The following is a 15,672-nucleotide window of genomic DNA, read 5'->3' as shown; positions in this document are numbered from 1 at the left end:
TCAAATATTATTTATTCTCCGACAAAATGATTTGAACTCAAAATCGATAAAATTAATGCAAAATATGAAAATAAATACGGATATTGACCTTGAAGGAGTACAAAAATACTAACTCACAGGAGACAATTCATAGTTCGATCTCTAAATCAATGAAACTATGGCAAACATGAAAAAAACGGATATCGGTAGACCGTGGATTATGTTTGGTGTTATAGACACATGTCCTGAAACCCCTCCTTTCCAAACTGGGGGAAGGGGTATGATGGTAATAGGTGTCATTGAGACACAAGTCGTGAAAGCCTACTTTTCAGTGTAAGTTTATGATGCATTACATATGTTTTGATGTCCATCGGTTTCTGTTGGTGTCATTTTGTAGTATCCTCGATATTTCAGGGGTTATGTTCAATTGCGTTCTCTGCACAGAGAGCGGAGGTGAGCGTTACCCCTGAAGTACTGCATGTCTGTCATTGTTATCAAACACATTTCGTGACTAACACTCTTTCCAGGATTTTACAGAAGACCTCATGATCGGTGTTGTAGTACAAGGTAAACATGACACGATCTGGTCTCTGGTCCTTTTTCTGTGTCTGTTGAGGGTTTTATGGTGTCATTCCATGCTTGGTGCCTCCTCGGTTCCTGTTGTATTTTCCCAATTGCATTTGAGTGTCCATTTCCTCTTTGTATGTTGTATGCTTTATCTTTCTCTTAATATGACAAAGAAAAAACATCACAGTCAATTTTATGTATGGAGTCTAGTTCTAAAAAATGGATGTTATCTGCTGGTTGAGTGTACTTCTTAACAAATGTTTTACTTTTGTCCTTTGGTTTGATTTCTATTATTTAGTCAGAAAATGACTGTAATGAAATTATGTTAAAAATCTTTTCATTAGATATAACACACACAGTTCCGAGCACATCAGTATATCATATAAGAAACAACAAAAACATACCTTTACAGAACAACAACAACAACAACAACAACATAAAATAATATATCGTCATAAATAAGGACACAGTTGGAATCAAAAGTTCCTACAAAATCATTCTCGATACTTCAGGGGTAACGCTCGCTTACGCTCTATGCAAGGAACGTATTTGAACATAACCCCTGGAGTATCGAGGATACTACAAAATGACACCAACAGAAACCTAGGGACATCAATACAAATGTAATGCATCTTAAACTTTCACTGAACCTGAAAGGAAAGCTTCCACGACAAGGGTTTTAATGACATCCATTATCATCATACCCCCCNCCCACCTCCCCCCAAGTTCTGGAAAAGGAACGGTTCCATGGCATGTGTCTCTATGATAGTCATCACAACACCCCACCCACCCCAGTTCTGGAAAGATAGGGTTTCCACGACAAGTGACACCATGACACCCATCCTGTTGTCTGAAAAACAAAGGAAACATGTACATTACAAATGGTTTAGGACATAATGAAAAAGACAATTTTGCTTAGAAAACGAAGTTATCAATTACCGTCAACCTGTAAATGAGACGACCATTATAATACTGTAGACATAGGGTGTGAACCTATAGACGATAATGGCCACATGGCGCTGTAAAATGTTGACCTTGTGTGGTTGTCTGCATCAACAGACACATTATACAATAGGTGTTTCTTTCCTTGTATTTCGTGTGATTGTGGTCATACTGAAGGTGAATGTCAAGTTATCTGGAAGCTGCAGATGCAGAGTAGCATCTATCATCTCAAAGTTTTTTTAAGATAAATGCAAAGATCTCTCAAAATTCAAACCCTTAATTTCGTGATTATCTTCTTAAAATATTTTAAATTGCTAAAATCCATCAATTATAAGTAATTTTAACAATAAACTGCTTAAATTATACGCTGGTATTTGACATTCGCTGATTAAAGGGAAAGCATCTCGTAGCTTGGAGAAACTTTTACCAATATGCTACAAAGGGATCGACACTTCAATAACATTGTCCTTTTTCAGTAGATTTTTTTAATAAGATATGAAAAGCAATGATGCTACGGATATATACCGAATATATATGTTCATTCCACAGTATTACGATTCTTGGGTTTGCGGTTTAAGTAATGGTTGTATACTTCTAACCGAAGTTATGTATATATGTGTATATCCACCTGTATATGTGCAATCGGATTTTAGTACTACACTTAGAAAGATCGTTCATGCATATAAAGTAATAGCTATATTTAGATTATCGACTATAGTGCTGACTATACAGGTTCAATTTCACCGAGTCTACTACAACGGGATTAATTGACCCACATGGTAGAGTAGAGTAAGGAATGCCTTATAATATGGGAAGATATAATAACATTGTGAAGGAAGTTATTCCTATTATTGGAACACGTGCTTTAGAATCTTTGTGTGGATAATATTAGTTGTAACCACAATCCATACCTAACATGGACAATTTTACAGAAACAGAAGAAGAGACCCTTTATAAGACATGGGTGTATAGCCGACATACAGACACACGAGAGACCAGACAACAGCAGCAGGACAAAGAGCCTTCCAATCATAATATATCAGAAGGTATGTGTCAATGATTTATTTATTATTATTTAATCGATGTTAATTCAGTATATTATATGACGCATTAATATATATTTTTTGTGTGATATATTCTTGTTTTATTCAGTATATCTATAACAATGTAACATCTTTTTTGTCATAAATTCTTGTTTTAATGACTAATTAAGAAGTTTCCCATAACTTTTGAAGCTAGGGAAATTTTTAATTCATATAAATATATGCACCTGTGTAGTTAAGGTTAATTTCAGTTTAACCCTTTTCTCTGCAGCATATACAAGAGGAGACTAAAAAGAAGGAAATGTCTCTTTTTGAGAAAGAAACCCCAGCTGTTGTCATTGACAACGGAAATGGAATGTGTAAGGCCGGTTTTGCTTTGGATAATGTCCCGCGTGCCGTTTTCCCCACCGTTACGAGAAGACCACATCATAATGTAAGTGTGTTTGTCTCTTTACTTGTAACTATTGTTGAGTAAACTTTCATATATTTCTCGCAAATTATGAAATAACCTTGGATAGTTAGGTCCCTGACCGTGCTTTCATAGTCCAAACTACACGTTTACTGCTCACAGATGATCATGCCTGGATTGGGCGATAAATATTGTTACATTGGAGACGAAGCACAAAATAAACGGGGAATACTCACCTTGAAGTATCCTATAGAACACGGCATCGTCACCAACTGGGACGACATGGAGAAGATCTGGCATCACACCTACAACGAGCTGCGTGTGGCTCCAGAGGAACATCCGGCCATATTGACAGAGGCGCCATTAAATCCTAAGGCCAACCGAGAAAAAATGACACAGGTATGTGGCATATTTATTACATCCAATAATTATTTGATCATTATCTACTTTTGTAAACTTTGAAACGTTTGTTTTGTTTAAGGTTCTTTATCTCTGACAATTACATGTACATGGTTGATTTCTCTAAAAATGTAAAAGTAAACTTAACAGTCTCTTAAATAAGAACATCATCATGTTGCCATTATTTGTAGAAAGTGACGCTACTGACCAGCAACTATTTTGTATCTTGTAGATTATGTTCGAGTCGTTCAACACGCCTGCCTTCTTCGTGGCGATACAGGCTGTGCTCTCCCAGTACCCTTCCGGAACTACCACAGGGATCGTGTGTGAAGCCGGGGATGGCGTGTTACAAGTAGTACCCATCTACCAGGGCTACTCTTTTTATCACGCCATCAAACGTGTGGACCTGGCAGGTCGTGACCTCACAGCCTACCTCCAGAGGATCCTCCAAGAGAGAGGCTACTGTTTACAACTTCAGGTTGGTCGAAGTTTTTATAAAAAATATAACTGACTCTGACTACATTATATGTTATAATTAATTAAATCTACAGCGGTTGATCTTTCACTTTTCTTATTTTCTTTTTTATATATTGTCAATTATTTATTATTCATAGGAAAGCTGATATCATTGACAATGACGTGTTTATATTTTATGCAATGATTTTTCAGCTGAATTAGAGGTTGTACATGACATGAAGGAGAAAATGTCCTACGTTGCTCTAGACTTCGAAACTGAAATGGAATCATCATCAAAATCAATAGAGCGATCTTATGAACTTCCAGATGGCCAGCTCGTTACTTTTGGAAACGAAAGGTTCCGGTGTCCAGAAACCCTATTCCAACCATCATTCATAGGTAAATATTTATGCTCCTCTATTTTGACTGAAACGTCGATAGATGGGGAATAAATATGAATTATTAGTAAATAAATACGCAATTTCACATGATGTTTTGTTCTGTGTAGTTGCGCGTACATTTATGTTACTATTCATATATATTCTATACATAATCTTGCTAGCCCATGTGTTCAGAAAAAACGAAACCTACACAAAACAATATGTATTTTGTAGAAAGCCCAATCGTCTATAATTGCAGTACTAGAAATTAGAATTTAACAAAAACAAAATGTAGGGTTCAGTATAAGTAATCTTTTACAATTAATTGATATGCTATGAGCTAACAATAGTAACGACATTATGATAGAGTATATAATTATGTACACAAGTGTAGCGTGTGTTTGGATATACAAGCCAACAACCAATAGTAGCAGTGTTGTTTTAATTGATTTTCACATTACGATTTTTTTTCAGGAATGGAATCAGCAGGAATTCATGAACTTCTCCATAATTCTGTGATGTCGTGTGATATTGACATTCGACGTGACATGTACAGCAATGTTGTCCTATCGGGTGGTTCTACAATGTTTCCTGGTGAGTGCTCACTTAATAATTTTCTAATACCAAAGCTTCTTAAACACTACTTTTGATGGCGTCATGTAAGTGTATTTCTTAAGGACGCGATGATTTGATTTTTTAATAAACCTGATATAGGTTTATTAACTTTGACCATTGCAAGGCTTCAGTAACTATTCTAATAGGAACATTTGTCTTCTATTTATAGGATTTGCTGACCGATTGAAGAAGGAAATGAATGCTATAGTGCCAAGTAGCATGAAAGTCAGGGTTATCGACGCACCAGAGAGGAAGTACTACGTGTGGATTGGTGGATCTATCCTGGGTTCCCTATCCACATTCCAACAGATGTGTATTTCAAAACAGGAATATGACGAATGTGGACCAGGAATTGTTCATCGGAAGTGTTCTTAGAAAAAACATTTTTTACGTATTGTGTTATAAAAGTAACATTGTTATATGGACATGCGTTTCATCAAATTTTAATATCTATTTCACTGAGATCATTGGACATTATATGTGTTAAATTTTCAACTATATATAACATGTAGGTAAACATTGTTGTTTCTATTGTTTTATAACAACATACGTGTGGTTCTCATCATTGCGTTTCTTTTTCTTATCAGTAATTTACATGCGTGTCTGGTGTATTAATTATTCGACTTTAATATTCTGCTATTATTTATGGACATGGACATATAGGTATAGCGTATGTACGTAGGTAATCATTATTTTGTTTTATTAATTTTGACGATGAATGTATGTGTTTGTTTTATTAATGTAGATTACCATACTATATTTCTATTTTTTATTGACAGCATATATGTATTGTGTAAATATGTCGATAAACATATCAATATCCTTCTTTTACTAACTGACATTTAAGTTGTATGTTTAATGTATTTATGTAGATAATCATTTTTCCGTTTCCATTTTATTATGTTGATAATACTTTTTGCATTTCCATTTTTGACGATAAGACGTGTGTATGGTATATGGTATATTGATGGTGCTATGTACATTATATTTGTATATACCACTGTGCGTATCAAGCATTCTCATTAAATCTGTTACCCATATCGTGTTTTAACATGTATGTATCTTTCGATATTTCTTGATAATGATTCTTCACCATTTTATATTTATTTTTTTGTATATTATTTGTGTTTTTGTTGACAATGAACTTTTATCTGCCACTGATAAAGCTTTGTTTTAGATCGCGTTTCATATCTTAAATACGTATCTTAATTATATTTCAAAGTAGACCAGGTGATCCAGAAGTTCTGCTACATCGACGACATCGTCCACCATGTAAATCTAGATAACAAATACAAGATTTGTTACGTTCTAATAGGAACACTAATGATCAAATGAAAACGGTGATATTGATATTGAACAATGGAAAAGTATCTTCCCCAGTGACGTTATTAAGGTAACAACGAAACCTGCCCATACTAGTTGTCAGCCAGAGGTTATGCAGAAGAGACCAATGCAAAGATGTACACATTTTTAATTTAATTAGTGCATATGTAAAATGAGGTACATGTATTTGAGTATATTATGTTCAGCGAAACATCAAACGGTATAAAGCTTCCATAAGAAATAGTGAAAAACTCCTGTCTATTCACATATGGAAGAAACTGTTTTTTTCTTCAATTTATCCTTGAGATAAAAAGCTGTCTCCTCCTGAACAAACACTAAGTCAATAACAATCCTATTGAGCATGGGAGTATGAGCTATAGGAGCACCTTTGGTGAACAATTCGTGGTCCGGACTCTTCATAGTCCTGTTTTGAAATCCTCATCTTCTTGAATGTTGACATTTTCTTTTCAAAAACACTTCCTATGAACAATTCCTGGTCCACATTCACCATATTCCTGCTTTGAGATCAACATTTGTTGGAATGTGGATAGGGAACCCAGGATAGATCCACCAATCCACGCGGAATATATTCTATCCTGTGGTGCGATGACCTTGACTTTCATAACGTCAGGTACAATGCCATGCAACTCTTTCCTTAATCGGTCTGCCATACCTAAATTATAAGAAAGAAATATTGTAGTTCACAAAAGTCTATAAAACATAGGAAAAAAATAATGTAATAGTGAATACTGCTTGTCTCAACACATAGCAAATGTCATACTAACGTCTATGTAGTGTTAAATATTCCTTCATCAGCATCTACACATTATATCTGCCACTACGGAATATGTCTTGACAAAATTGAAAGCTATTTATGCGCCACATTGCGGATGATACAATTGACTGGTTTGGAAGTCCTTGATGAAGATGAAAGAAACTGTGCGGCAACGTAACGGTACTATCGAACGGCTTTTAATTCGAAAGATAAATCTAGCAAATTGTCTGGGTCCGTATTCATGAAACCGTTCTCATGCTTAAGTATGGAATTTGTGCTCAAGCCTAATTTCTTTTTCCGTTATAAATTCTTAAAAAATGTTCTTTTTTTCAAAAATTTGGATAAACATTGAAGAGACTTAAAGTCGAAAACTGTTTCCAATGTTAACATTTGACTTTTTGATCGTTTGACAAGATTTAAGCGAGTTACAAGAAAGTTGATTTGAGAACAGAATCCATGCTTGAGCATGAGAACGGTTTCATGAATACGGGCCCAGGTCTTTATATATGAAAAAAATCAAATGGCTTACTGCAAGCCTTTGATTTTGTTGATACAATCACATATTCAATAGGTGTTAAGAAGATGAAACCCTTGGATTTCGAATATCCATCGAATCAACTACCATATCGACACAAAATATTTTTCCGTACCTGTAAACATAGTACTTCCGCCGGACAGGACGACATTGCTGAAGAGTTCTCGTCGGATGTCGATATCACAAGTCATGGCTGAGTTATGTAGCAGTTTGTGAATTCCGTTGGATTCAATTCCTGTAAAACAGATGGTGATGTTTATAAAAGTTGTTTATTTTACTGACGAATTCGGAATCAAAGAAACAAATAATGCTAATATTAATATTTTACGCCACAAAAGTGTCTCTACTAACCTAAACACGATGGTTGAAAGAAAACTTCCGGACACCGAAACCTTTCGTTGCCAATGGTGACAACTCCATCGTCCGGTAATTTGTACGGCTTTTCCACGGTAGATGCTGATATCATTTCACTCTCAAAGTCTAAAGCTACATAGGCCATCTTCTCCTTCATATCCTGGACAATCTCCATTTCAGCTATTGATGTAATACGCAGAAATTTACTAATTCCAAAAGTTTTGTATAAGGATTAAAAGAAAAAATATGCTGCTTCGCCTAACGGTAACGCAAATTGCTGAATCTGATATTATATTTATTTTACAAGAGACAAATCATAATTTTACAAAAAGGCTTACATGAGGTTGTGAGGTTGTATCCTCTTTCATTGAGAATCCTCTGGAGGTAGGCTGTGAGGTCACGACCTGCCAGGTTAACACGTTTGATGGCGTGAGGGAGGGAGTAGCCCTCGTATATAGGTACCACGTGTGACACGCCATCCCCGGCATCAAACACGATCCCCGTGGTCCGTCCGGAGGCGTACAGCGACAGCACAGCCGGTAGCGCCATGTAAAAGGCAGGCGTGTTAAATTTCTCGAACATTATCTGTTAAATATTATTATTAACATATCCATTGATACATATATATACATTACATAGAAACACAACTGACGACTAACGAAGTCATTTCTACACGTGTCTCTCAAGATCTCTGGAACCAAATTGTTTACTCTCTCTCTCTCTCTCTCTCTCTCTCTATCTCTCTCTCTCTCTCTCTCTCTCTCTATCTCTCTCTCTCTCTCTCTCTCTCTCTATCTCTCTCTCTCTCTCTCTCTCTCTCTATCTCTCTCTCTCTCTCTCTCTCTCTCTATCTCTCTCTCTCTCTCTCTCTCTCTCTCTATCTCTCTCTCTCTCTCTCTCTCTCTCTATCTCTCTCTCTCTCTCTCTCTCTCTCTCTCTCTCTCTCTCACAAAACTATATATACATTAATCGTGTAAAGTTTTTCCATACCGTTATTTTATTTTGTTATTATTCACGCATTTGATTACAACAGAGCTTTTGGTACCTGTATCATTTTTTCTCTGTTTGCCTTTGGATTAAGTGGTACCTCTGTCAATATGACTGGATGCTCCTCGGGAGCCATACGGAGCTCGTTGAAGAAGATGTGATGCCAGATCTTTTCCATATCGTCCCAGTTGGTGATAATTCCACGTTTCATTAACGGAAACTCCTTGGTCAGAATTCCACGTTTAACCTGAGCCTCATCTCCCACATAGCAATCTTTATATTTCATACCAACCATTTCAGGCTGTCGAAAAAGATTGAACGAAAAGGTACAAACATTTTCAGTGCGCAAACTTAAGTCATGTGATATTGTAAAGAAGACATGTGCTTTTTAATAACATTATCCGCAAAATATCTCTTTACTTGAAATAAAATAATTTAAAAAATGTAAAACTTATTAAAACAACAACAAGAAAATTAAATATTTTTGTTAAAGAATTCAGACGAAAAGAATTTTAAAAAATGATACATTAACTTCAGTCGCAATTATCATATTGAGAGGCGTACACATAGCTGGAACGATGTTGCCAAGGAATACTTAATAACACCGCAAATAGTTGTTTTTCCTGCCGTCATAAAGTCGGAATATGATTGGGAAGAGAAATGGCAGCCAGGATGGTTATAAATCGATCAAACTTACTGCACATTTCGGCCGTCCCACTCTCGGTGGAAACACAGCGCGTGGGGCATCGTTTCCGGCGAATCCCGCTTTACACATCCCACTTCCGTTATCAATGACAACAGCTGGGATTTCGTCTGCAGGTGTTGTCATTGTACCCTGTAAATAATCCTGCAAAAATTAAATAAAAAAGAACTATTACTGCCTTCTAGTATAAGTAAAATATCAAATACNGAGAGAGAGAGAGAGAGAGAGAGAGAGAGAGAGAGAGAGAGAGAGAGAGAGAGAGAGAGAGAGAGAGAGAGAGAGAGAGAGAGAGAGAGAGAGAGAGAGAGAGAGAGAGAGAGAGAGAGAGAGAGAGAGAGAGAGAGAGAGAGAGAGAAAGAGAGAGAGAGAATCTATATAGCATTTATAATGACATGCAAATGAAAGTACCTGAAAATTCAGCCATGAAACACACAAATATGTTGTTGATTTCTTAAATACTTTCATATGATAATAAGCAATTTTAATGTAGTTAATCATACACACGACTTCTACATTTTTGTCATATGGTCTAAATAAGGTTTTTTTGATTATTGAAATAATTGACATAGTTAATATCCTTGTCATTTATAAAAGTAAAAACTATATAAAACGTGTGTCATTATGACACCAAGTTTAACTAATTATATAGGCCTTAAGAGTGTTGTCCAAGTCTGAGGACGTGGTAACACTCTTTTACGGTCAGTGATATTTGTTGACGTTGAAATTGAACTTGTTTTTTATGAATTGTGAATTAGTAAGATCAATAAATTAAATATTTACAAATTATGCGATCTGATATTGGAGAGGAAGAAATACTGACTCTCTTGTCCTACGATACGGTCGCTGTCTCTTCTGTTGAGATTTGAACCAGGTCGCTTTACCTCACATCGTACAGTTTGTTTCTGTCTCTTTCTCTTTCTAGAATCCGTTGTTGCAGACACACTACATTCTGTAAATGAAAGGTCCATACAAGGTCAGACAGCACTTAGTTTGTTTGTATAGAGTTTAACGTACTCGCAATTACCACGAACACACCAGGACAGGAGCCTAGACAGCGAGACACCACTGTAACGTAAGATCACTTTGTCCTGCTAGTATATACCAATTTAACACAGAATGTATAGTATACTGAACGCATTATCGATGAATTAACTATGCATATGTATCTGACTAAACCTGCTAACTAGTATGTCAGCGAAATTCTATAAATAGAAATTACACACAGGTAGGTATATTCCAGACATTTAATTCCTGAGTTAAGCGGCTCTCGTTAACATCTAAATTTAGATTTATATGTCACGGTTTAACATTATGGAAGTATGGTTCACCCTGTTGGATATACAGTCTACATTGACATTCACTCAGTAAACACGTGTAACATCAGCTAGGACATTCTACCTTATGACCACAGTTCATGCTCCTCTCAGTTCTTCCTCATGGCCACCAACAACCAAGGAAGTAAAACCGACGAATCCAGTTTTTGTGGGAGTTGCCGTGAAAACTATAGTCTGTTTCAAATTATGGACACTCCTAAACTTGCACAGGCTAGCCCGATAATGATGGGAATTGTAACATGGGTATTACACGGACCGATAAATAGCGTAAATATGTGAAATAATCTATGTTTTGTTGAGGTTGAGATTACTCCATTGATCACGTGATCACCCCTTACCTTACCAAATTGTAAATCGACATCATAATTCTGACGATATAACACTTACAGTTAAATAGAAATAACAACATTGAGACATAAACGTAACGACCAGACTAAGTTTGTATTACGAGCGTTTGTCCAAACCCTGCCAACAATTCTTGGTACCATTCAAGCATGGTTAAAATCGTATTGAAACACTTAACTCCAGAAGTCCAACTGTAGGAACGCCTTCGTTCTCTATTAACGATGTATCTCTTTTCCAAGAAAGGAACTATTTTGGAGCACATTATGTGAAAAGCACAACAACAACAACCAAAATCAAATATACTGGGGATGACATTGTTATGATAAATGAGTTTCTTATGGACAATATCGTTGCCTAGTTCAGTGGTTTCCAGTACAATGTAAGCATTCCTACGGGAAAAAACTGTGTCCCTCTTCTGACCAACTGTTTGTTTTAATTATGGGACTGAATTTATTGATGAGCCTATCAGGACTGGTAGTAAAACCTCATCAAGTCCTTCTTTTTCACATTCAGATGTATCGACGATGCGCTGTCTGTAGATATCTATTCACCACAGCTATCGTATATGTCCTCCTGAACTTGAAATCAAGGACACTAAATATGGTTTCTTTTACTTCAGCCGCTTTCTTCGATCTTTACTAAAGCATGAGCAACTGGGCCGGCTTAGTACTGAGCTAAACAATAAGCAGGACTATCTGCGTTTTCTGATTGTGAACTTTACTTTTATTGCTAGCAATATCCATGCTTCCCTAACCTAATGTGTTCACGCGTTGCAGATGATTGGGTATTCAAGAGCATGCTATCGTTAATAATGATTTGCGTGATAGATGTCGACTGCTGATGGACATTTGCTGGTTGATGAAACTGTGGAAAGTTTCATAGTCCCCATCTTGACATCATTGAGAAATACATCATTTCTTTGTGCGATATGCATGTTATTGGTTTTGATTATACTCATTAGTTGTCTGGTTTCATTGCTGTCACTACCCCGGCTCACGCTTATCCTTCCGAAACACCTGGCCTTGTACTTTTTCAAAGGTCTCGATGTAAATTTCCTTTGCTCATGTTTGTATATATTTTTTCGACGCTTTGTTGTTCCCTGACTTTTTGTTTTAAAAATATGAGCTAATTTTTAACTACAAACACTTGCAGTATGTATACAGGAGACTTATTGTATGAAATGGCACACTGTGTAGCAGTATTTCTAAATTGTCTTTTATTTCAATGTTCCTTTGACGTTCTCATACTCGTTCTTTTCACCTACTATCTGTCCGACCCTAGAGGGTTATAGAGAAATCCTGCCATAAGGGATGACAGAGAAAGTCTGAAAAGTTAAAGGGGAAGATAGGTCAGTGAATAATGGCAGAACCTATCTACAATGCTGATACAGTTTACCTAGTTGTTCAGGGAAATGATCACGTGATATATTTCACTTATGTTATCTAATATACTGATATATTATCACTTTAAAGAAGAAACACACAAACAATCTGAGTAACCGTTTGTTGTCAACAAGTTAATCAAACACTGTAAAAAGTAAGACGTTGTATCAAAAGTGCATGCATTCATATCTATACATAATAAACAAACATCAATAATCAATTAACCATGGCCTGTTAAGCACTATGCTTAAACTCATGTTATGTTATCAATATATCGTTCTTGTTATTCGACAATGTCTTTAAAACCTTAACACGAGGACGGTGCTGAGCTACAAAATTACATTAGACATGGCAATGCTATTGATTATTCCTAAGCGCCAAAACTTGTGGCTTAAATATATAAAGTGTATTTTTTAAGTTGGGCAACACCCTAAATAAATTCCTGTATCTGCCCCCGACACATATACTGACTGTGGCCCAGGATCTATTAAAAGACATTATGGGTAGCTTATTTTTGATCTGATAAATCATTGAATACGATTTTATACAGGATTTTTGTAACTTTCTCTTAAACAAAAGAATTTGATTTAAGATTATAAAGATTCATTTGGATTAATAGTTTTTTAAGTAATGCGAAATTCTATCGTGGAAGTAAAGAAATTTATGCAAAATGTACAACGTCCTCCCTGTTGTGTAGACACAATCGAGTTAATTATCGTTCAAGTAAAATAACGAAAACTTCTTTCTTCATGTGATGAAAAATCTAGCTTTCTATTCAAACATGCTTTGTCTGTAAATAGTGAAGGTATCCATGAGGGTATTGTTTTCTATGTCTAGTTTTCGTTCGAGTAATACAACAAATGCTACAAATCAGTTCATTCCAAAGGGGATCTGATGATTTGTTGCAGTGTAGCTTTATTTGGAGTTATATGTTTGCGTGGTTTAAAGCAAGTCCCGAAAAAAAATGCCAACCCAAACGAAATGAAAGCTATTAAAAACTAATTTAACTATACATATAAACACTAAAGGTATAGCAGAGATGTTAATAAAATAATAATAAAATGATAACAGAGGTTGATACTGGCTACAAACGAGAGTTGTGTTGGTCTATTGAAAAAGTCATATAGGTGCTATGCAGCCTATATACTATCTATTCTTTTCGACTTTTGTTGGTACCTATATCAACTCATTTCATTAACAATTCCGGAAAGTGTGTCGGTAGCTATGATACACATTTAGCATAAGTTTCTAACCTAATGCCTGTTCTCAGGCAATGTTAGAGGTTTAACACGGCGAGATAAGCAATGTTAAAGGTTTACACGGCGATATAAGCAATGTTAGAGGTTTACACGGCGAGATAAGCAATGTTAGAGGTTTACACGGCGAGATAAGTAATGTTAGAGGTTTAATACGGCGATATAAGCAGTGTTAGAGGTTTAACACGGCAAGATAAGCAATGTTGGAGGTTTAACACGGCGTGATAAGCAAGGTTAGAGGTTTACACGGCGAGATAAGCAATGTCAGAGGTTTACACGGTGAGATAAGTCATGTTAGAGGTTTAATACGGCGATATAAGCAGTGTTAGAGATTTAACTGGCAAGATTAGCAATGTTAAAGGTTAAATACGACGAGATAAGCAATGTTAGAGGTTTACACGGAGAGATAAGCAATGTTAGAGGTTTACACGGCGACATAAGCAATGTTAGGGGTTTACACGGCGAGATAAGCAATGTTAGGGGTTTACACGGCGAGATAAGCAATGTTAGAGGTTTACACGGAGAGATAAGCCATGTTAGAGGTTTAACACGGCAAGATAAGCAATGTTAGAGGTTTAACACGGCAAGATAAGCAATGTTAAAGGTTAAATACGACGAGATAAGCAATGTTAGAGGTTTACACGGCGACATAAGCAATGTTAGAGGTTTACACGGCGACATAAGCAATGTTAGGGGTTTACACGGCGAGATAAGCAATGTTAGAGGTTTACACGGTGAGATAAGCCATGTTAGAGGTTTAACACGGCAAGATAAGCAATGTTAGAGGTTTAACACGGCAAGATAAGCAATGTTGGAGGTTTAACACGGCGTGATAAGCAAGGTTAGAGGTTTACACGGCGAGATAAGCAATGTCAGAGGTTTACACGGTGAGATAAGCCATGTTAGAGGTTTAACACGGCGAGATAAGCGATGTTGGAGGTTTAACACGGCGAGATAAGCAATGTTAGAAGTTTAACACGGTTTAGGAGTTCTTCTGTCGGATGCTTTCCTGTTACATATGTCACTGCTGGGCCCGATATTATCGCTACATCTTGTCGCTTCTCTTATAAGTAAATGTATTGTTCTCTCTGGTGTTGTTGTTTATTTACTACACGCGCACTTATACACAACGACACCGCTTCATAGCAACGCATACACCATTTTAGTATCTAAAAAAAGATTAGGTCCTTAATCTAAAAATATATAGAAAATGTCGCTTTGTAATAGTTGTATATCCTAACGAAGACATCAATTTTGCGCCTAATGACATTTCTAAAACAGTTTTTCAAACTGTCTATTCATTTTGTTATTATTTGCTATCGTCAAATAAATGATTTACATCAACTCACATATACAGTGTGCAATGACACTAGCGGAACTGACAATCACTCATTAACACAATTTTAGTTTCAGCGTTGAAACGTAAATGATAACGCTGCAATGGAAAAGGTTCAAGTCTAGAATTTGCAATAAATGAGCTTTTCAGTTTAAATAATCAAAATAATTGTTTTATCTGATTGACATATTGATTCAGATTCAGTTCTATAGCAGACATAATTAGTTGAGTGTTTCAATATCGGTTTTCGTATTTTAACTTCAGTGGTATAATTTTAATGTGGTGGCTTTAGTTGTATATTACTAATGTAAACAACGCAGTTATTCAATTTTTTATTTTGTTAAACTTAATAGCGATTTGAGTGGTTTAATTTTATTTTGTTGATGCTTTGAGTGTTATAATTATATTTTGTTGATGCTTTGAGTGGTATAATTATATTTTGTTGATGCTTTGAGTGGTTTAATTTTATTTTGTTGATGCTTTGAGTGTTATAATTATATTTTGTTGATGCTTTGAGTGGTATAATTCTATTTTGTTGATGCTTTGAGTGGT

At 35.9% G+C, this 15,672-nt stretch overlaps 2 protein-coding genes and 1 pseudogene across 2 annotated transcripts in view; 1 reads left to right on the top strand and 2 right to left on the bottom strand.

The window, feature by feature from the left end:
• The first annotated feature begins 2,763 nt into the window (after nt 1–2,763).
• On the top strand, nt 2,764–5,502 carry LOC110452634 (annotated as a pseudogene).
• Nucleotides 5,503–6,332: 830 nt separating this feature from the next.
• LOC110452638 (actin, plasmodial isoform-like) overlaps nt 6,333–15,672 on the bottom strand; it is a 16,536-nt gene continuing 7,196 nt past the window's right edge. Inside the window, exons 7-10 of the mRNA XM_021501271.1 lie at nt 8,116–8,337; nt 7,775–7,957; nt 7,539–7,658; nt 6,333–6,786 (exon numbers count right to left, since the gene is read on the bottom strand). Of these exons, the coding sequence (XP_021356946.1) occupies nt 6,581–6,786; nt 7,539–7,658; nt 7,775–7,957; nt 8,116–8,337 (731 nt within the window). The 3' untranslated portion in view covers nt 6,333–6,580. The remainder of the gene's footprint in view (nt 6,787–7,538; nt 7,659–7,774; nt 7,958–8,115; nt 8,338–15,672) is intronic.
• LOC110452637 (actin-1-like) lies at nt 8,708–10,950 on the bottom strand. Its single transcript, XM_021501270.1, has 4 exons — nt 10,866–10,950; nt 10,288–10,416; nt 9,462–9,611; nt 8,708–9,065 (listed from the first exon to the last, which is right to left on the bottom strand). Exons 3-4 carry the CDS (start codon nt 9,591–9,593, stop codon nt 8,802–8,804), a joined length of 396 nt encoding a protein of 131 aa, XP_021356945.1. The 5' UTR covers nt 9,594–9,611; nt 10,288–10,416; nt 10,866–10,950; the 3' UTR covers nt 8,708–8,801.

This window comes from Mizuhopecten yessoensis, unplaced genomic scaffold, assembly GCF_002113885.1.
Source record: "Mizuhopecten yessoensis strain PY_sf001 unplaced genomic scaffold, ASM211388v2 scaffold6779, whole genome shotgun sequence".
In the NCBI taxonomy this organism is placed as follows: Eukaryota; Metazoa; Mollusca; class Bivalvia; order Pectinida; family Pectinidae; genus Mizuhopecten; species Mizuhopecten yessoensis.
This window is presented reverse-complemented; position numbering and strand designations above follow the sequence as displayed.